General features: G+C 35.1%; 2 protein-coding genes and 1 long non-coding RNA gene across 3 annotated transcripts; 1 reads left to right on the top strand and 2 right to left on the bottom strand.

The window, feature by feature from the left end:
- Positions 1-393: 393 nt before the first annotated feature.
- LOC131927183 (uncharacterized) lies at positions 394-2,204 on the bottom strand. Its single transcript, XR_009383607.1, has 3 exons — positions 2,115-2,204; positions 1,214-1,341; positions 394-486 (listed from the first exon to the last, which is right to left on the bottom strand). It is a non-coding gene; the product is annotated as an uncharacterized LOC131927183 (long non-coding RNA).
- Positions 2,205-7,041: 4,837 nt separating this feature from the next.
- Positions 7,042-11,043, top strand: LOC131927195 (uncharacterized). The gene is made up of 3 exons (XM_059282924.1): positions 7,042-7,478; positions 10,070-10,295; positions 10,470-11,043. Exons 1-3 carry the CDS (start codon positions 7,317-7,319, stop codon positions 10,661-10,663), a joined length of 582 nt encoding a protein of 193 aa, XP_059138907.1. The 5' UTR covers positions 7,042-7,316; the 3' UTR covers positions 10,664-11,043.
- A 1,071-nt stretch (positions 11,044-12,114) lies between these two features.
- Positions 12,115-18,618, bottom strand: LOC131927187 (uncharacterized). Its single transcript, XM_059282909.1, has 6 exons — positions 18,525-18,618; positions 14,686-14,812; positions 13,242-13,369; positions 12,831-12,996; positions 12,478-12,626; positions 12,115-12,287 (listed from the first exon to the last, which is right to left on the bottom strand). Exons 1-6 carry the CDS (start codon positions 18,568-18,570, stop codon positions 12,229-12,231), a joined length of 675 nt encoding a protein of 224 aa, XP_059138892.1. The 5' UTR covers positions 18,571-18,618; the 3' UTR covers positions 12,115-12,228.
- Positions 18,619-20,449: the final 1,831 nt, after the last annotated feature.

Below are 20,449 nucleotides of genomic sequence, written 5' to 3'. Positions count from 1 at the left end.
TGATGATGATGATGATATGATGATGATGATGATGATATGATGATGATGATGGTGATGGTGATGGTGATGGTGATGGTGATGATGATGATGATGATGATGATGATGATGATGATGATGATGATGATGAAGATGATGATGATGATGATGATGATGATGATGATGATGATGATGATGACGATGACGATGATGATGACGATGATGATTATGATGATGATGATGACGATGACGATGATGATGACGATGATGATTATGATGATGATGATGATGATGATGATGATGATGATGATGATGATGATGATGATTAGATTGGATTGTTTTATAATGTAAAATAATGTACTTACTGGCACCTGCTAAGAGACGAAACACCTTTAATTGTAGACTGCATCTGATTTTCGAAACTAGAATTACAACCATCTATACCACGTTCAACCTCTTGATACTTTGTCTTGTTGTATACACATTCGGACCCAGCCATCGTAATAATATCTGAATTAAAAGTCACTTTGTCACATTGAAATAGCCGAGACTAAAACGGTAATACAGGTGAAGGTTGAAAAATCAACAAAAGAGATTTATGGCTGGGATATTCAGCGGCAAAAATATGTAAATTAAACCTTAACGCTTTTTAAAATAGTATGTAGTCTATTAAAATTTATTGTGTTCGATTTGCTTGTGTGGGCATTTCAATATTACATTACCGTTTTTACAAAGGGACTTCTTTCCCTTAAATAATAGCAGCAATACTATCCTAATTTTACTTGCAATTAACAGCTTAACTGTGCAGTGCAAATTGGTTGAAAACAGTTATTATATGCAAAAGAAAGAATATCCATTATGTGAGATAATAATACTGGAGTTGATTTAAATCTGAGGTGGACGCGAGTAATTGTGAGTTAAGTCTGGCTGTTATGAAATAACTAAGTAAAAATAGTGTGTAAAAAAATTTATAATTTTTTAAAAATTTAGATTCAGTAAAATAAATGATAACTGTTGTATCAATTTTTTTTATTACTAATATTCTTTTTAAGCAATTACTGAAACAGCCAAACTTATTATATTTTAAATCCAAAAAAGAAAAGCAGGCTGAAATCGGAGTCAACCATCTATATGCCGCTCAACAAATTGATAGGTAATACTTCATTTTGTTGGAGTTAATCTCTTAAATCACTTAAATTAAGAACGAAGAAGAAGAAGAAGTCAGAAATGACTTTACCGACTTTATCTGCGGTGGAGCACAAGTATTCGGAAGTTAGGAATCTTGCTTTTACAACATTCGCAACTGTTTCGTTATCGCATTTTTCCGTTACTGCTTTGTAGCAAGTTGTAAAGTTAGAAGTTTTCCTGGAAAATGAAAAGGTTTATTTATAGAAAACATTTATAACGCTTTTAATTTTTTTAAATTATTTTAAAACACACTCAATGCTTGACATAGGCTAAATTAAGAGGCTTTCTACTTTTAAAATTAACTTTAAAATTAATTCAATCTTAACCCTTCGCCAAACAAAGCCAACATATGTGAAGTAATGTGGTCGAATTATAGGGCACACGATGGCAGTGTTTCTTTCAGACCAGACTTTTTTCTCCTGGAGTGGGGGGGGGGGGGGGGGGGGGAAGGGGCGGGGTGGAGGGAGATATTGAAAACTTTCGGGGGGGGGATTGTATTTACCGATAGGGGGAGGGGCAGACACTGGTAAAAATTATATGTTCTATATAAATTATATTTCGCTCAGGTGGGGGGTGGGCGGTAGACGTGCTTCGGAGGTGACCCCCCCCCCCCCCCCCGCAGAAATGTCTGAAATAAACACTGCATGACAGTTAATTAAAAATTAATCATGAATATGTTTATTAGTTTATATATGTCTTGAGTTGTCATCATCATACGACCTAAATAATGACCCGAACGTCCCTGAGTCCACCCAGCTCTGAAGGGTACTTAACCCACGTGAGGTAAAGTAAAGGCTGCTGGGCAAAGTACTGACCACACCTTCCCTTCATATCCCGAGGTCAAGAAACATGAACTCTACCGCATATGCTAAATGTATCGCTAGGTCTAATGAGGAATCTTTCCTTTTTTTTTCTCTTTATAATTCAGAACAACATTACAGGCCACTTACTGACAAAACAGATCGTAAGTTGCTTCATCCCTAATCCAACGTAAGCAACCCGGATCAATCTCGTCACAGTCCATCAAACTATCGCACGCCTTTTTGTGTTTGATGACTCCACAGTCTGGAAATTAAATCTGATTGAGCATCACTTGCGTGAAAACAATTCGAGTGCTGACATAAGGACCTAAATATGCATGTATATGTATGTCTATAAAATATTGTGTGTCTCCAGGAGTTTAGTTGAAACACAAGTCCATCATTCCCCAGACAACTGAGACATACTGTGCTCCCAACAAGTCTTCTACACTGGAAACACAAGTCTAACATCCCCCCCCCCCCCCCACATTACCGTAAAGTCTTCTACCCTGGACTCGATTTGCTCAATAAATGTTGAACACTTTTAGTACGGTAAAGCATAATTTGATTAAATTAGGAGAAAATATTGTTGGAGTCTTCTCGCGAATATAATGTTTATTTCACAACCATCACAGAACGTATGAAATATTTTAATTTAAGGTCATCAAATCAGGTGGTCGGGTGTAATGTTTGCTTACAACATAACGCAGCCTAAATAATCAGAGATAACGCGTTTATTTTGTTTGTTGTGAAGTTAAACTAACAATTGTAATAAATATTAGTGACGAAGATGAATAATTCAATTCTCTTTTTTTTAAGTTAACAAATGTTTTTTTTTTCTAAATTACTGACCTGCGGCTATGTAACAGATAGTGAAAACCAAAAGAACTTTGAACATTTTGTTAACATAAGTCAGCAAAATCTGGCTAGGTGTAACTTGTTGTGCAAGCTACGCTTTCTTGTCCTATTTAATAAGGTTTAGGCAACTCTTAGACATGCGCAATAGGGGCCGTCAGACCACACAACCAATGGTCGACTTAAACTTAAGGCAGACACAGGAAGACATCTATAGAAGAAACACAAGACGAATACCGTGAAATACTCGTTGGTAGCCTGTAGCTCAGCTAAAATAATAAAAGAGGATGACGGTGTAGAGTGTAGAAGTTGAAAGTGCTTAATAATTAATCCAGCTCGCTTAAGATAATTACTTACCCTAAAGGGTATACAATTCTCTTAACATGACACCGAATATGGAGACATGGTTTACATCTTCAAAAGTAGGAATAATTAAAATAACCAATTAAAAGGGTTCCGTAAACAATTATCTTAGGACTGTGGAGCTCAGACAAAATATCCCAGACAAAATATCTCAGGACAAATGATCTCAAACACAAGTGATCTCATGGGCAAAAGATATCATTGACAAGTATTGTCAGATAAAACATCGCCGAAAAAATATTGCAGACAAAATGTCTCTACGCGATATATCTTCGGTATTTAGGAATATCGAAAGTGGAAAGCTGCTTTTTATTAACTTTTGTTTACCTGTTATAATTGTGAGATAGACTAAGATGAATTCATAAAATTTAGCAATCTATCAAAGGACAAATTAAACTTAATATTTATTTTGTTAATAGCATTTGATTATAAAAATTATTTTTTAACCTGATTTTTCATTGAAAATTTTATAAGACATAAAATGATTTAAAATTGAATTATATCAAATTATTGTTCAAAAAACGTGAATATTTTTTTTTCAAAAATACATTAGGTTTTGTAGCGTATAACCTTTGTTTTTATTGCATTATCAACACATGATTATAGTTGTACTAGCTGCATCCCGTGCTCCGCCACGGTAAATCTTTTTTTAAATGTACCAACTTGGGAACAGAACAAAACTAAACACAACACAAATGAACGCAAAAAAACAAACGAAAAAACAAACATAACACTCATAACATAAACACAATTTAAATGCAATCATAAAGGCATATTGCTCACAGTCTAGCCCGTAGCGCCAAATCGGGCCCTTTCCGAGCGCCGCCGAACGCGTCTGACACAGTGAATGACTATAAAACAGAGGCGTAGCGACCCTTTCCGGCGCCCGGGGAAAAACTTTCGATTAGACTCCCCCCCCCCCCTCAAACTTACGATTTGCACCCCCTCTCCTCAAAATTTCAATTTCCACCCCACCCCCTTAAACTTTCGATTTTCACCCCCACCCCCTCGTTCAGACTTTCGATTTGCACAACTTTTGATTTGAAATTGTCCCCGCTCAAACTGTTGATTTGCACCCCCCTCAAACTTTCGATTTGCACCCTCTCACCGCCCTCAAACTTTCGATTTCCACCCCCCCCCCCCGCAATTTTTTTCCAACCCACTTTGGCGCCCCCTTAGGTCGGAAACCGGGGACATATCCCCCCCCCCCCTCTACGCCTCTCCTATAAAACCCCCAGCAGTATTTAAAATATCCGTGTTTTACCTATCATATTATATCACTTTATCAATTCACGCATTTTTTTCCCCAGTGCATTAAATTTTAAAAATTTACAATAGAGTTTCATAACTAAAACCATTGATGACGTGATGACGCGTCTATAATAGTGCTTAATAGTTGATTAAAAATTATAAGTAGTAAACATTACATTCAGTGAATAAAATAAATAAAAGATAGCCTTTTATCAATCAATGCTAATTATAATATTCCAACAATAATGTACTCTTACACGTCTGCATAATTTGCATTCACATTTTGCTGATTATATTATTCCAGCAATTATTCCATCTTGCAGATTCTGCATTCACATTTTTAGTGTGAGTTCAATTTATTTTTAAAATACCTCCCTTGGCAAAATTACTAAACAGTTTAATTAGATTTTTCTAACCTACAGTTATTATGTTATTAAAATGTATCAACTTTTTCTAGGAATATTAACGAAAACAATATTTGACATTGATTCTTTTAATATGTTTTAGCAATGTGCGTGTATTTAATATTCTCTTTACGTTATGCAAAATTGTACAAACAGTGGAAATTATAAAATAGCTCTATGTCGTTATATAAACAAACCCAACTCTTCTACTTATAATAAGACACTGCGGTGCACTGAAAAGCACAGCATGGTGCGTAGTTTACTTTTATAGTCCCAAAATCTATAGCGATGACGGACAGACACAGCCCGCTTATATTATAGATTGTTCATGATTCAACCTGTGTCTCAGTTACCTGTCTCCACGTGTGGCCCAGTCAACTGTTTCAACCTGTGGCCCAGTCACCTGTCTCCACGTGTGGCCCAGATACCTGTCTCTAGGTGTGGCCCAGACACCTGTCTCCACGTGTGTCCCAGTCACCTGTCTCTAGGTGTGGCCCAGACACCTGTCTACGCAGTCACCTGTGTGCTAGTGATATTAAGGAAAATAATTATCCATTTGTCTTTTCCCCAAGGGGACATAAACAAACCAGGATTATTTGACAAAAAATTATCGAGTATTTTCTCTTGGTAAGATAATCGCTTATCAGGGTTTTATTATACAAACATTTTTTTAATCCGTATCAATTTTATATTCCTTGATCAAATTTTTTTTTAAAGTTACCAAATTGTATTTTAAAATGAAAAAAAAAATTCTGCCAAAATTCAGTATAATAATCAATATTAAAAAATAAATACAAACGTTTGACGTCACATCTTCTTTAACCCCCCCCCCCCCCCCTCCCTCACTCGTCACACCTCATCACTAAAGTACGGACCCCTCACCTGCGGGTTGTGTTGTGGTTTATGCATGACACCTTAGGACGTTTTAGTTACAGGAAAGCTAAGGCAAGATTGTAGATACAAGTAGAAAAATCTGTATAATAACAGGCGTTATCTTGAACTAAAAATTATTTTAAAGTTTATTGTTTTAGATATGATAATAAAAATAAAAAAGCTGGGCTTACAAGAATAATGAAACGAGTTCAGATGAGTCAATCGACTTCTTTTTTACTTTCTCGTATACAGAGTAGGCCTATAGAGAAAGTATTGTAATCGTGCACAAAAATCAGATGGAATTTTGACAGTATTCACCGCTTTACACATCAGTCCTTCATCACACCCTAAGTATAGAGGACCTATTTTAATCGGACAAAAATTATAAATCCAGATATATCAATATTTTGGCGTTGTATGCGTAATCCATTGCTATTCTGTCCGTATGTGTGTGTGTATGTGTGTGTGTGTGTGCGTGCGTGCGTGCGCGTGTGTGTGTGTGTGTGTGTGTGTATTTGTGTAAACACGATAACTTGAGTCCAGTTACAGTTAGGTTGATGAAATTTCATATATAAATATTATATCCGATTTGTAGTTCTGTATCAACTTTTCAGCGATTTCCGATTACCAGAAGTGGAACTTATTCTACTTTAAATTTCTTAAAAGCTTATAACTTGAGTACTGTTTCGGATATTTTAAAGTACTAATAATATTCCGCACTATTATACACATTTTGTTTGGCGTTCACTTGGTGCGCAATTCTTTTTTCTACGCGATTTTATTCTATTTTAAAAAGTTTAAGTAATAAAAATGGATTAACAATAATCTCTATATCCCGAGTTGCCATTCCCCTTAGTGTTATATAAGAATATTCAAGAGAGTTTAGGGGAAATCACTCCTGGTTAATCTACTATTAAGCTCAACATGAAAAAATTTTAAAATTACAACAAAAAATTTTTTTTTAACAATATTGTAAATTCAGTGAAATTTATTTTTTAATATTTTTAAAGGATGTCCTCTTCTTCCAGTTGCACCAACGAATATTAGAGCCAGATTAATAGGATAAAAGACTCCAGTCTGCCCGTGTGTTACCAGCGTATCCCAAGCCTGTCGTCAACATTCGCGTGATCGGAGAACCAGACACAGTTCAGACAGCGCAAGTGTTGCTATATAAAGAACTATTTTCCACGATATTATATGCACATTATGTTTATTTGGTGTGCTCTTATTTTTACTGATCTATATATATATATATATATATATATATATATATATATATATATATATATATATATATATATATATATATATATATATATGAAGAGTTGATTTTCAAAACGCGATAAGCGCCATTTTTGAAAAAAATGAGATAAGGTGCCCATATTGTAAAGCTACTCAGTTACTATTAGGAAAACTTAATTTTAATCTTCACGGCGCAAAATTTTCATTTTATTTCTATTTTTGAAAAAAACGTTTGGTTTCAAAACGCGGCATTGTCGATTTTATTTAGCGTCAAAATGCGGTATCGATTCGGACCAATCCGGGTAAATATTACTATTTATCTGCGCATGCGCATTAAGCATCTCTAAGTGAAACAATTGTTAAAATGGCGGACTTTGATGGTCACGACGAAAGTGTTGTACTGACATTTAAGTCCAGAAAAAAGAAGAGGTCATGCACAGAAAGAGAAAAAGAAAAGATCTTTCGTCATTCAGGAGAAGGAATGATCCCGTCCATTTCGTGTAATCATATTAAAGGATTCTGCAAGGTAAGTTGTAGATAAAACTGTAACTTATCTAACACTAGGCTTTTTTTTTAAACACGGATACATAGTAGTAGTAGGTTGAATTTTGGATTTTTAAAAATAAAATATTCTGTTATTTCAAATACACCATTAAGTTCCTTACCCCTTAAGAGAACATTTGACACCACATTTAAATATCTAGCTTACTCGGTTGACGAGAAAAGAGAGAATTTGAAAATTAATCAAAATTGAAAATGAATGACAAAACAGCGTTCTTGGCATAACATGACGTCGTCGACTTGTGTACACGAGCTTTTAATTCCCGCCATGGTAATTGCGTCAGCTTAGGTAATTTACTCACCGGAAAATAACAAAAAGCAACTGGTTGATAATAAAACTAGATCTAGTTATTTTATTATTTTTTAAATTCTACTCTACATGTTATTCATACCATTTTATGAAGTAATGAACACCTGCATAAATCAAATGACCATAATAAATATTTTTATTTCAAATTCTAATTTTAAATAATAAATAATAAATATGCTTAAAATAATAAGATAGTATCAGTTATGATCGTTTATAAATACAAATACATTTTACACTCAATTCACATTATATTGAGTCAACAGTGTGGCAGCTGAGGTTCATACATGGTATATTTTTTTTTTACATTACAATTTTTTTTCATCTTGAAAACATGACGAATGTGATTTTTTTTAAAAAAATCTCCAAACATCGTCACTCGCGTGATTGCTTGCTTACGTTTACTATCCTGTGGATGAAAAATCCCACCACGGTCGCGGGTCACCGTGAGTTCAGCAGGCCTATAGTACACGTCATAGCATGAACACGCGTACACGAGATGGTCGGTGTCTTCACTTCTCTCTCTTTCCCCCCCCCCCCCCCTCCCTCTAGCCAATTGAAAAACAGACCTACTTCCCTACTTCTGGTCATTTTTTTTTAAAGTTCGGTAATTTTTTTTTTTTAAGTTCACATATCAGGCATGCAAGACAGCCAGCCAGTGGCGTAGCGAGGTCGGGTGTCACCCGGTGCGGCACTTAATGGTGTCAGCCCCCCCCCCCCCCAAGGCGTAGCGACTCTTCCCGGGGACAAACTTTCAAATTTTCGATTTGCACCCCCCCCCCTTAAGTTTTCGATTTGCACCCCCCCCCTCAAACTTTCGATTTGCACCCACCCCCTCAAACTTTCGATTTGCACCCCCCCCCCCCTGCAGCCAGCTGTATTAAAAAATATTTTTTAAACTAGATCTACGTCTAGCTTAAAAAAATAAATAAACGCTTAAAATGCCCGTAAACAGATTATTTAGCGCAAAAAAAAAAAGGCCGCTGAACGAGCATTTTTTTAAATACGCAGCAATGAAAAGGGCTAACGGCCGATCAATTAAGTCTAAAAAACGCCCGTAATTAGGCCTAGCTCTGAAAAAGGCCACTGAACGAGCATCACTAATTATATAAACGAATAGGCCACGCAGCGTTGACGAGGTTAACCACCGGTCACGAATTAAATTCAATGCAGCTACTGTCGGCCCACAGTGAAGAAAAAATCAATATACTAATAAAATTACTAATACAAAAATAATTTCCATAATTTTACTTTTTCTGCACACGCTACAATTGAATTATAATTAAAATACTAGACTTAACAGTTCATTCCGCAAAAAACAAAAACGAGTTGTTTCTGTGAGGTAACTAGCGTAACAATGACGTCACGATAGTAAACAAAGCGGACAGAAATGTCTGCATGGGTACCTCATATGGAAATTCGATATAAAATAGGCGAATCAACATAACTGTAATTACTCATTATAAATATCTCAATTATATATTACTACTTCTGTGCCGGGGGGTTTCGACCGAGTGCTGGGCCGTTTAAAGCGACAGTTCAGTTTTTCCCAAGAGTACTCGACAAGAATAGCATGTATTAATTAAAACCACATATCTGGCTATTTTTTCGGCCATTTTCAGGCATGGCGTCCATTTATATAGCATGTCTCATTAAAATAATGATGAGAATTAGCGAGATTAGCAGTTTTTTCATTTGTCGTGTATAGGACCCCTAAAATAAACGTAAAAACCGTCAGAAAACGACGCGTGACGTTTCAGGGTCAGAGGTCAATCCAGCCATCTAAGCAATGAGAAAATCTAATACATAGATCTAGTATTACTAGAATTTAGATATCTAGCTTGTTCTTTTAATTGGTGAGTGAAGTTTTGAATGTAAGTGTATGAATACCAGTAGGTCTAGGCTACTGTCAGCTCTAGCTTAACATTCCAAAAGTAGGGAGAGATTCTAGATCTAATCTAGTCTAGATTATCTACTCTACTTGTCTACTACATATTCTAGATCTAGTATCTAGATCTAGGCCTACTATTTTTACTAGCTAGACGAAAGTTTTAACAATTCTAGTCAATATTATATCTAAACTTCGATTTATCATCTAGGTTGTATGTCCTCGTTTGTCTAGTCTAGCAATAACTTTAAGCAAGGCAAGGGGCTAGCCCTAGCTACTAGATCTAACTAGTAGTATAATTTTTAATATAAAATTAAATCTTTTATTGTAGCAAAACATACATTTGTATTATTTATTTCAGGCTCAAGATATAACACCTGATGACCTGGTGAAATGCCATGCAGATTTTTACAGCAAACTGGACAAAGTGTCACAAGATGCTGCTATAGTAGCTTTGCTTGATGCGGACAACACGAAAAGAGTGAATGATCAGAGGAAAAAAACAAGACACATGACGATCAAATACTTTCTTTGTAGTGATGGAAACAAGCTGCAAGTTTGCCAGTCTTCTTTTTGTTCAGCATTGTGTACGTAAATAGCTTTACCTTCAGTTTGCTATATTGGATTTGCTCGTACTGCAGTTACTGTCAATAAAAAACTGACTATTGTCCAGAGGTTTATCCGATTATGGAAATTCTCTTTTTTCAATGTTACAGTGGAATTATCTTAATAATACATGGTTAATATATCCACTTTTTTAGGGAAAAACTGGGATTCATTCAACACAAAGGAGCCTGGAAAAAAGAACTGTGTAAAGGTGGCTAAAAAGACAGATGTTCTTTGTGTTCTCGAAGCCGTAGGAGTGGAGGAGAGAATAAAGATTTCTTATGAGGCACTGCTATGTGATGCTACTGAGGATGTTGCTCATTCTAACTCTGATGTAGATAGTGCCTAGTTTGTCTGAGTTATTTATTTTTTCTTGCTTCACTCATTTTTGTTTTCAACCTTTTTTTTTTTATTTCATACTATTTCTTTTACATTTTATGATTGTAGTATAAACTAATAAACTTTTTTCTTCTTTTAAAACTATTTTATGTTGACTTTTTTAGTTCTTTAGACTTTGTTAACACAGTTCAACAGTAGAAACGACAAGCTGTACTCTTCAAATTAAAGTCTCTCGTTAGAGACTTGCATCATTTTGAAAATGGTTCAAATAACTGAAATTACTCAATAAAAACACTTTATAGTAACAGAAAAACATGGTACAATTGTAGTAAGATGGTAACACTGGGAATATAAGTGGGTTTTAATAAAATAATAAACTAAAATATTGGACATTAGATGTATTATCAGAAAAAAAATGGATATACAGCGTTTTGTAGCTTAAAAAAAGCTGGATATACCTCATTTTGCAACTAAACGCAAATTTTGGGACAAAAAAAAAGCATCTTTTTATGCAGGTACATTTCAAAAACCATTCTAGTCCTATTTCTATGAGGGTTATGAACCTAAATTGATAAACAGTTTTAGCAAATTGTACAATGGCTTCGTGTAGGAGAAAAGTGCGATTTTCTCGAAACCCAAATTTTGGATATATTGCATTTTGAAAATCAACTCTTCATATATATATATATATATATATATTCCTCTACCTCGCCCAACCATGCGGGACACCACCACCACTACGTGCGCACGCCGAGTCGCCCCTCCCACGCTCTCCAAGCATGTTGCTACAACCCCCACCCCCACCAGTCTGGTGAGCTGTGGTTCACGCCAAATGTTTACAATCGCAGAGCCTGGTCGAATTAGTGACGGCTATAAGGGGCAGATAATTTAGCTTATGATTTGAAACTAAGGGGAGGTAAGAAGTTCTGGTTTATCTTTTCATTGTCGTCTGTCATGTGACCTCACGAACGGCGAGTGGGTCGTTAGGTTGTATTGTTTTAGGGAAGGTATATCATTACGTTATTGGCCCATAAAGCATCTTACTGCTAATATATATTTCATAACTGCCTATTTAAAGTATATCCACTGGCATTACAAGGTGATGGAGAGGGTCAGTCCGCACCGGGAAGCACAGTATAGGGGGTGACACCACGACAAAAAATTTACTTGTCAAAACTTTTTGTTATCAGTTAAAATGACAAAACATTAGGGGGATATGTGTGACACCAAAAAGACAATGCAATGTTGTTGGAGGGTGTGACACACACAGAAGTGGCACCGGCTGACACTCGGCCTGGTGATTTGTGTTACTTGTTTAAGTCTCCGTAGTTTACACTAACCAAAATTAAATTTTGATAATGATGAAGTGTACTTCATGATGTATAAATTAATGTGCTGTATAGATGTAAGCTTTATATTATCAATTTGTGATTTTATAGCAAATAACAAAATTAACACCAATTTGTTTTTTTTTTAATGAATACACAATTTTAATGACCAGGCGGATTGAAGAAATGTTTCAACAGATTGATGACGTATAAATCAGTAACTTTATAACAGTGCCAGATCAGATGTTCAACGCCTTAGTTTGGCTGCCTTAGCTAGCAGTGGAACAATGGTCTCAATGTTGCGACCTTGTGAATATAATGAACAATTATTGTAAATAAATACCAAACATTTTAAAGCAAAATTTAACGGCAAATGATTTCAAAAACGTAAAAGCTATAAATTTGTTATTTTGTTTCAAAGATGATTTGACTTTTCTACAAATGTCACAAAAAACAAGCATGCACTGAAAATATTTTTTTTTCAAACAAAGCTCACGGGCATTCCTGGCCTGGTTGCTACAACCGAACTGTTCAAAGGAAGGTCCAGTCGCCACATTCCACATGCGGCTGAGGAAACCTCCAACACTGCTGCCACAGCTCTCTGTACCTTTGTTCACCACACAAGCATTTAGCTGATTCACGAATCTAGAACATAAAAGTTGGAAAAATTAATAGGTGGTGAACATTACTAACACTTTCTTTAAAAGGCCTAGTCAATAATTTTGTTAAATATCAAACAAGATTATGAAAGAAGTATTCTATTTCTAGCTTTTGTAAGGGTATTTAGATTCTATGATAAACACAACTGCGTATTTTGTTTTAAGATAAGGTTAATTAAAACTAAATTACGGGCAAAAGTTGACGGCCGAAGCATCTTGACCAGACAACATTACAGACATGAAGGCGAACTGCAGCTCATTTTGGAAGCTCATCATACAGCCTTCCATGGCCTGTTGGACTTCTATCTTCTTAAGTTCGTTCTTGGTGCACTCAGAGTCAGCCAAGGCAGAAATATCTGAATTGTGAACAACCAATAATATATTTCTTATAATGTGGGTGTTTGTTAAGACAGAAGAATGTGCATTTGAGAAAATGAAAATGATATAAAAATCAGCCACGATGAAGATTAATTGAACTCTTTACGTTATAGTTCTACAGGGCAAAATTTTATAAGTAAAATTTAAAAAAAACCTCGAATTTAAAAAATATATCAAAATATATCAATTAGATCCTGCTGTCAACAGAAGAAAAATATCCTACCGTTTTTGGCTTCATCTGAGCATAAGAAATCAGCCACGTTAATCTGACCCCGTAGGCCTTTCTTTAGCTCTTCGTTTTCGCATTCGTCTTCAGCTTCCTCATAACAGGAGCTAAAGGCTGTGGCTTTCCTGGAAAGATATAGCGTAATTTGTATCAGTGGCGTAGCTAGGGGAGGGCGGGTGGGGCGATCGTCCCGGGCGCCGACCCTAATTGGACGCCAAAAGGGCTAGAAAATAAGTTAAAAGCTCATTTTAAGCACAATTATACACAGTCAGAATTAAGAAAGTAATCAGTTACATTGCGTTACTCACTGATTTAACTGTTTTCTACTTCATTTGTGTTGCACCATAAGAAAAAACCTTTACGGTATAGCCTGATGAAAAGTCTCCCCAACCTTTTCAATTAAAGGGGTGGGGGCGCTTTTTTACAAACTTATAAATTTATAAATGGGTAGTGCGCCCCAGGCGCCAGAATAGGTCGCTACGTCTCTGATTTGTATTCGTAAATACTCTTTGACATAATTGAAAAAAATAAATAATGATCTATAACAAGAAAACAGATCTACGCTGAACAAATCTAGATTTCAAACTTTTACACCACTACAAAATTAAAAAATTAAAAAATTGGGAGTGAGTTTCCCTAAACTTCCTCGTATATTCGTATGTTTCTGTAAGTGATTGTACTTCCAGTAGAAATAGAGGATTTTGTGAAAAAATCGCTCGTAACACATACAAGCGAAATGATACTTGAATATGCTTCATGCGCATATGACATAAAATATCAAATTATGAACGTGGTGTTTTAGACATCGGAATTACTCTAAAGTTGACATGAAAACTATACCTAAAAATAAAAACGTGTTAACTTTACTGAAACGGTACTCAAGTTATTATGTTTACAGACACACACACAGACATACATACAAAATTAAAAATCAATTTTTTAATACTTAGTGAGACTTAAGAAAATATAAATTTCTTTTTTTTTTTTTTGCATGATTACACCATCCGAATACGAGAAAGTAGGGAGGTGTAAAACGGCGTACACTTTAAAAATCAAATTTCATTTTTTGCACGCAGTAGCGTAGCGAGGGGGGGACATATGTCCCCGGGCGCCGACCTTAGGGGGCGCCAAAATGGGTTGGAAAAATAAATTAAAAGGTTGAGGGGGGTGCAAATCAAAAGGTTTGAGGGGGGGTGCAAATGGAAATCTCAAGGGGGGGGTGCAAATCGAAAGTTTGAGGGGGGTGCAAATGGAAATCTCAAAGGGGGGGGGGGTGCAAATCGAAAGTTTGAGGGTGGGGTGCAAATCAAAATCTCGAGGGGGGGTTGCAAATCGAAAAGTTTGTCCCCGGGTGCCGGGAAGGGTCGCTACGCCTCTGTTTGCACGTCAACAATACTTCCTCTACCCCCAGCATAAGAGAAAGTCATCATGTGTTACTTACCGACAAAACTGGTCGTATTTTGCCTCATCGCTGAGCTGGTCGACATTGTGTGGTCCCACATTCTCCAGAGGGCTGGCACAGGCTAGGACATGATCACAGCCGCCACTTCGTTTGATGTGACCGCATTCTAGAGCATAAGTGGGGGGAGGGGGTGATAAAATCACTGAACCAGAAACATACAAGAGCAGAGCACTATGTGTCTACTCAAATAGAAGTTTTGGCTAAATAAACCGAAAGACATATTTTAATCTCCAATAACTCCTCTCAGTGATACATCAAAAGTGTTTATTTGTTGTAATTTAAACTTCGAAATATTTGTTTCACATTTTTTTTAACATTATACTGCCTGCTATTTTCCTGCAAGTACGAATCACACGATCATATAAACATCTTTCAACTGTTCAACGATTGCGGTTGTTGTATTTGAAGAACCTTCTTTATTATATATAACAAACCGACCCGTGGCGTAGCATCCGCCGCAATTTAGTTGTTTTATTTTCTACTTTTCAGTAATTCATAATTTATGCTGAAAATATCTATATATATAATTCTCTTCTGGGAGCCGTTAGAAAACAAGCTGCAAGCGCGCCTTACAGTCCCCTCTCTTCCTCTCTATCGCTACCACCCCCACCCCCTTACGTGGTCTGGTGAGCTGTGGTTCACGCTGTTTTCATTTTACAATCATAGAGACGGGTTAGGGGCAGATAATTTAGTTTGAAACGATTTTAAACTTAGAGGAGGTAACTAAGAGGAGGCTGCTCTCACGTGGGGGGGGGGGGGGTTTAGTGTTTTTAAGCAAATATTTTCAGTGGCAGCATTGGTACTGTCGAATCAGAGGCGTATCCAGGTTTTCGTTGTAGGGGAAGCGAAAAGAGCAAAAAAAGGCGCCGAATTTTTAACACGTCCTATATACGTGTATTATATATATATATATATATATATATATATATATATATATATATATATATATATATATATATATATATATATATATATATATATATATATATATATATATATATATATATATATATATATATATATATATATATATATATACTAGCTGTATGTCATTACTTCGCTATGATGTAAATTAAATTGAAAGTAGCACTGTGAAGAAATAAGAAAAAAACACACAATGTAGGCCGACAAAACAAAAATTGTATCAATCTAAACAAAAAAAAATTAAATATACACACACTGCAACCAAAAACAATGAACGTAACACAATCTGTTTTGTAATCCTTGTAAAAAAAAAATTCTTACATAATAATTCCTGGGAAATTATTTAAGACAAGTGACATAGGGGAAATAATCACTCTCTTAATATAAATATGTATATATCTACACATTTAAATATAAATGTCAAAACAAATAAATAATTACTTAAGAATACAATGAAATTGGTTAACATTATTCGCGTTTACAAAATGTTTTTTTTCTATAATCAACATTTAATATATCGTCATCATAAATGCTAAAGTATTACAGCATAATGAAAGTTTTTAAAATCAGAGTTGGTATAAAACCACGCTTTTCGATCTAAGAGAATAACATTTGGATTGACAGCCTACATTTAACTAATTCTCGGTCTTTTAGTTCAGATCATATATTTTTAATTAACTACTGCATCTTTGTGTTCTTTAAAGATCATTTTTTAACATAGTGATAGGTATGGGTTAGATCACTGTATTGACCACACACCTTTTTACTGGTAATTGCAAAAACAATATTCACAGAGTTTTACGTTTAAAAAGCTAATTTTCTTGCGGCATGGTACTTTGGTACATAATTCACCACTATCCGGTCACTTTAGGTCAATTATCCAACCCAGTGTATACCTAGGTGTGACATTAATGTCGCTCTACACAATTGTGGTGGTGATGTGTGTGTGGGGGGGGGGGGGGATAACCAACTCAGAGTGAACATAGCGTCAGTTTTTAGATGACTGTTCTAAACATACATATATATTACACAAATATATATATATATATATATATATATATATATATATATATATATATATATATATATATATATATATATATATATATATATATATATATATATATATATATATATATATAACAGAAATAGATTAAATAAGTAGCAGTGGTATTATGACAATATTTTTTTACAGAGGGGTCCATGGGGAGGGGGGGGGGTGTAACTGTTTCATATAATTTGTAATCGTAATCACTATCGCCAAAACTGTAAGAATACTACTACTTCATCATGATGACGCTGTTGATCTTGTTAAAATTTCCCTACCACTACGCAGTTTGCTCAAAGTAAATTTAAATAGAGGTACCACATCAGTTGTATTTGTTTCTGTATTGTAATTTTTTTTTAAATTAATCACACGATTCAAACTGCATATATAAAGTAATTATGTGTGAAGTTTTATGTATAACATTTTCTAATTCAATTATTCTTAAGCAAATACATTATACAGTTGCCTTAAACTTAACACCCCTCTTGCCAAGTGGTACTACCCGTTGAGGTTTTTTAAACATTGCAATGCATCATAATGGTTATTTTTAGAATGGCAAACTGATGCAGCTGTTAATACGTGTTGTAAACGTAGACACTACTAGACTAGTTCAATAATGCTTAATTGCTGCACGACAATAAATCTTGTGATTTACATAGATGTGCCGACCAAAAAAATTTTTGTAACAAATATCATTGTTTAAAACTTTGAGTTTAAAAGTTTCCAAAAAGGCGCCACTTTGCTGAAAATGGCCAGAGGGGGAGCGGCTGCTCCCCCCCCCCCCCCCCCCCCTGCGAACGTTACTGTGTCGAATTCACAAATTATAAATTACTGAAAAGTAAAAGAAAAAAAAAAAACTAAATAGCGGCGTATGATACGCAGCGGGTCGGCTCGTTTGCTTTAAAACACTATCAGTAGCTCCCGTGAAAGCAACCATCCGTGACAATAGTTAACAGACGACAATGAAAAGATCAAGCAGAACTTGTTAACTCATTTATGTTTCAAATCGTTTAAAAGCTAAATTATCTGCCCCTAAGAGGCCTCACCAATTTGACCCGTCTCTACGATTGTAAATATTCGGCGTGAACCACAGCTCTCCAGACTGATGGGGATGGGGATGGTAGTGATATGGTTTTTTGCGCATGCCTGGAGAGCAAGGGAGGAGGCAGGTCGGCGTGCATACGTGGTGGTGGTGTCCCGCATGGTCCAACGTAAAGAATTATATATATATATATATATATATATATATATATATATATATATATATATATATATATATATATATATTAGCATAATATACTAGTGTCAGACGGTGCATTAAGCGTCTAGTTTAAAATACATGACAAGATTAATGTATCATGTTTCCCTTGTTTTATATAGATTTACGATTTTTTAATCAAGTTAAGAAATAATGGATACAGTTGTTGTTTTTTTCTGCTTACATACGCACAAACCTTGTGAACTATAGAAGCTTTACAGATCATAGGGGGCAAATACATTTATTTAGTAGTCAAACTTATTAGCATCCATATGATTCCAATTTAGAAATTGTAACCGTACATATAAAAATACATCGCACTTTCATTTTTTTAAATAAATTGATTAAGTCTTCAACGGGGCATATATCAAGTTTGTAGTTTAGGATAGTTCTGTTTATTTGCGTATATGTTATGCCCTTTAAAATATTTAAAATTCTGCTTGCCTTTGGACCGTTTAAGATAAACAAGCATTCTTACACAATTACGAACCTACAAAACTCAATTTTTAAGAGAAAAAACAGCATACAATAGAATGTCAATAAAGCAAGAAAACATTTAGAAGCAACAGTTTTTCTGGTAATACTGACCTGCAGCGATGTAACAAAGAGATAAAACCAAGACGAGTTTGAACATTTTGGAAATGTGAAGCAACGAAATCTGGCTAGAGTCAATACTGACTTGCGGTACGGTTCTATCGTGATGGACTAGCTTATATAGGACTACAGCAGGAGCTAAATGGTCTAATGTCGACCATTATGGCGATTTGCATAAATGGTTTATTGGCTAATACAGCGGTACAAGCGCCAAGGATAGATATCTTTACTCTTTCTCACTGTAGTGGAAATGTCAGAAAAATGTTGATTAGAGGAGGAGGCGGTTCATGGGATGGGGGAAGGAAAATGTGTATTGCTTTGTTGGAGGTGGAATTCAATTGATTACATCATGGCATTCTTTTATAATTTATCAAGTTTAATTTTTTTTTCTGATATACTGTAACATGCATTTTCATGTCTTTTGTCTCTTAGAAAAAATATAAAAAACTAAAGATGGTATATTTAGCTGGAAAGACAAAATGCTTTTATATAATACATTAACTTGCTTAAGGTTTTATAAGTTTACCTGGATTTTAAAATAAGTTTGCCTTCAAGTTTCTATTAACTCGAACTACGACCTTTTCATGTCATGGAAGTTAGGGTCGACCACAAATAATTAAGGCATTTGCCTAGTGGTATACCACTTGATTTCCTACTTGAAGGCTCATTTACTCGATCTCTATTGTATACCTGACTAAAGTCAGGGAAAATTAGGTGCATTAAACTTTACCTGATTTGTTGACTGTCAGGGTAACTATATTTTCTTTTGTTCTCCTAGGTGAGTGTTACTTTTCTTTTACAAACTTCACAATAATAAACATTTAAATTGTTAATAGTGATTTTAAATTATAAATAAAGATAATTTTGAATTTTAATATTTTATAGGTGTTGATGTGATGGAAATACGAGGAAAATTCAACCCCAATCATTTTTTACCTCTCATTTTTCAACCACCCCCACACCACACGACTAAAACAAATCCTGGCGCATTTTCAACCATATTTTCATTTTATTTGTCTGAAATTAGGATATTAATTTGAACTATATAAGAGCAGATAAAGTTTGTATTAAAATATTTTAATAATCAGCGCTGGAACGTGAGCGGGTTGCGTAGCTTGAGAATCACCTCCAATAATGGCAGACATCTGGACGCTGCCTGCTAAACACCATGGCAACTTGGACTCGCTAGCTGCTATGTAATTACCGTTATGGGATTAATTGGTTAATTATATCCGGTAAGTAGTAAGTGACATAATTGGTTCCGTTTTATAGTAATGAGGGTCTTTGAGTTGGTTTGGCTAATGAATCACGTGGCGTCTACACGTGGTTTAGTAAACGAGATATGTAAATTCAAGCTAATTACACGTTGATAATAAAAGATCGTATTTTTACTTTCTCGTACACGAAGTATAGAGGAAGTAGTGTAATCGTACAAAAAAATCGAAATTTTCACAAATCTCGACGTTTTACACCTCCCTGAGTTGGAAAAGCACAGTTTGCTAATTATAATTTTTGTGAATGATAATAAATTTAATTTGCTTTTGTTCCTTGCACTTTAATTCTGTTATTTAAAGGCAAATGTACCAGATTAATATTCTAAATTTACGGCTAATCAATTTTTAAGGAATAGATATTTGATATTTGCTTTAACGATGCAGTTGAAAAAGAACGACAAATTCGATGTTATACTTATATATGAAATTTCGTCAAACTAGCTGTAACGGTGCTCAACTTATCGTGTTCACAGACACACATACACACATACACACATACACACACATACATGCAAAAAAAATATTGTAAAATTAAGTTTTTCCAACACAGGGAGGTTCTTAAACTTTGACATAATTTGTGAGAATCTCGATTTCGATTTTTTTGCACGAGAAAGTAAAAACAAACAGTTCTACGCCCCCCCCCCC

This window comes from Physella acuta, unplaced genomic scaffold, assembly GCF_028476545.2.
Source record: "Physella acuta isolate Inbredline_101_S28 unplaced genomic scaffold, ASM2847654v3 ptg001380l, whole genome shotgun sequence".
In the NCBI taxonomy this organism is placed as follows: Eukaryota; Metazoa; Mollusca; class Gastropoda; family Physidae; genus Physella; species Physella acuta.
The sequence above is the reverse complement of the archived record's forward strand: the minus strand, read 5'-3'. Positions and strand labels throughout refer to the sequence as shown.

What these genes read in the sequence shown, in the direction of transcription:
- LOC131927195 (XM_059282924.1), top strand. Translation starts at nt 7,317, where the DNA reads ATGGCGGACTTTGATGGTCACGACGAAAGTGTTGTACTGACATTTAAG. An exon ending in ATATTAAAGGATTCTGCAAG is followed by an intron (nt 7,479 to 10,069) that starts GTAAGTTGTAGA and finishes TATTTATTTCAG; the next exon opens with GCTCAAGATATAACACCTGA. An exon ending in TTCTTTTTGTTCAGCATTGT is followed by an intron (nt 10,296 to 10,469) that starts GTACGTAAATAG and finishes CCACTTTTTTAG; the next exon opens with GGAAAAACTGGGATTCATTC.
- LOC131927187 (XM_059282909.1), bottom strand. Translation starts at nt 18,570, where the DNA reads ATGTTCAAACTCGTCTTGGTTTTATCTCTTTGTTACATCGCTGCAG. An exon ending in TCGGCCGTCAACTTTTGCCC is followed by an intron (nt 12,627 to 12,830) that starts GTAATTTAGTTT and finishes TTTATGTTCTAG; the next exon opens with ATTCGTGAATCAGCTAAATG. An exon ending in CAACCAGGCCAGGAATGCCC is followed by an intron (nt 12,288 to 12,477) that starts GTGAGCTTTGTT and finishes TATATTCACAAG; the next exon opens with GTCGCAACATTGAGACCATT.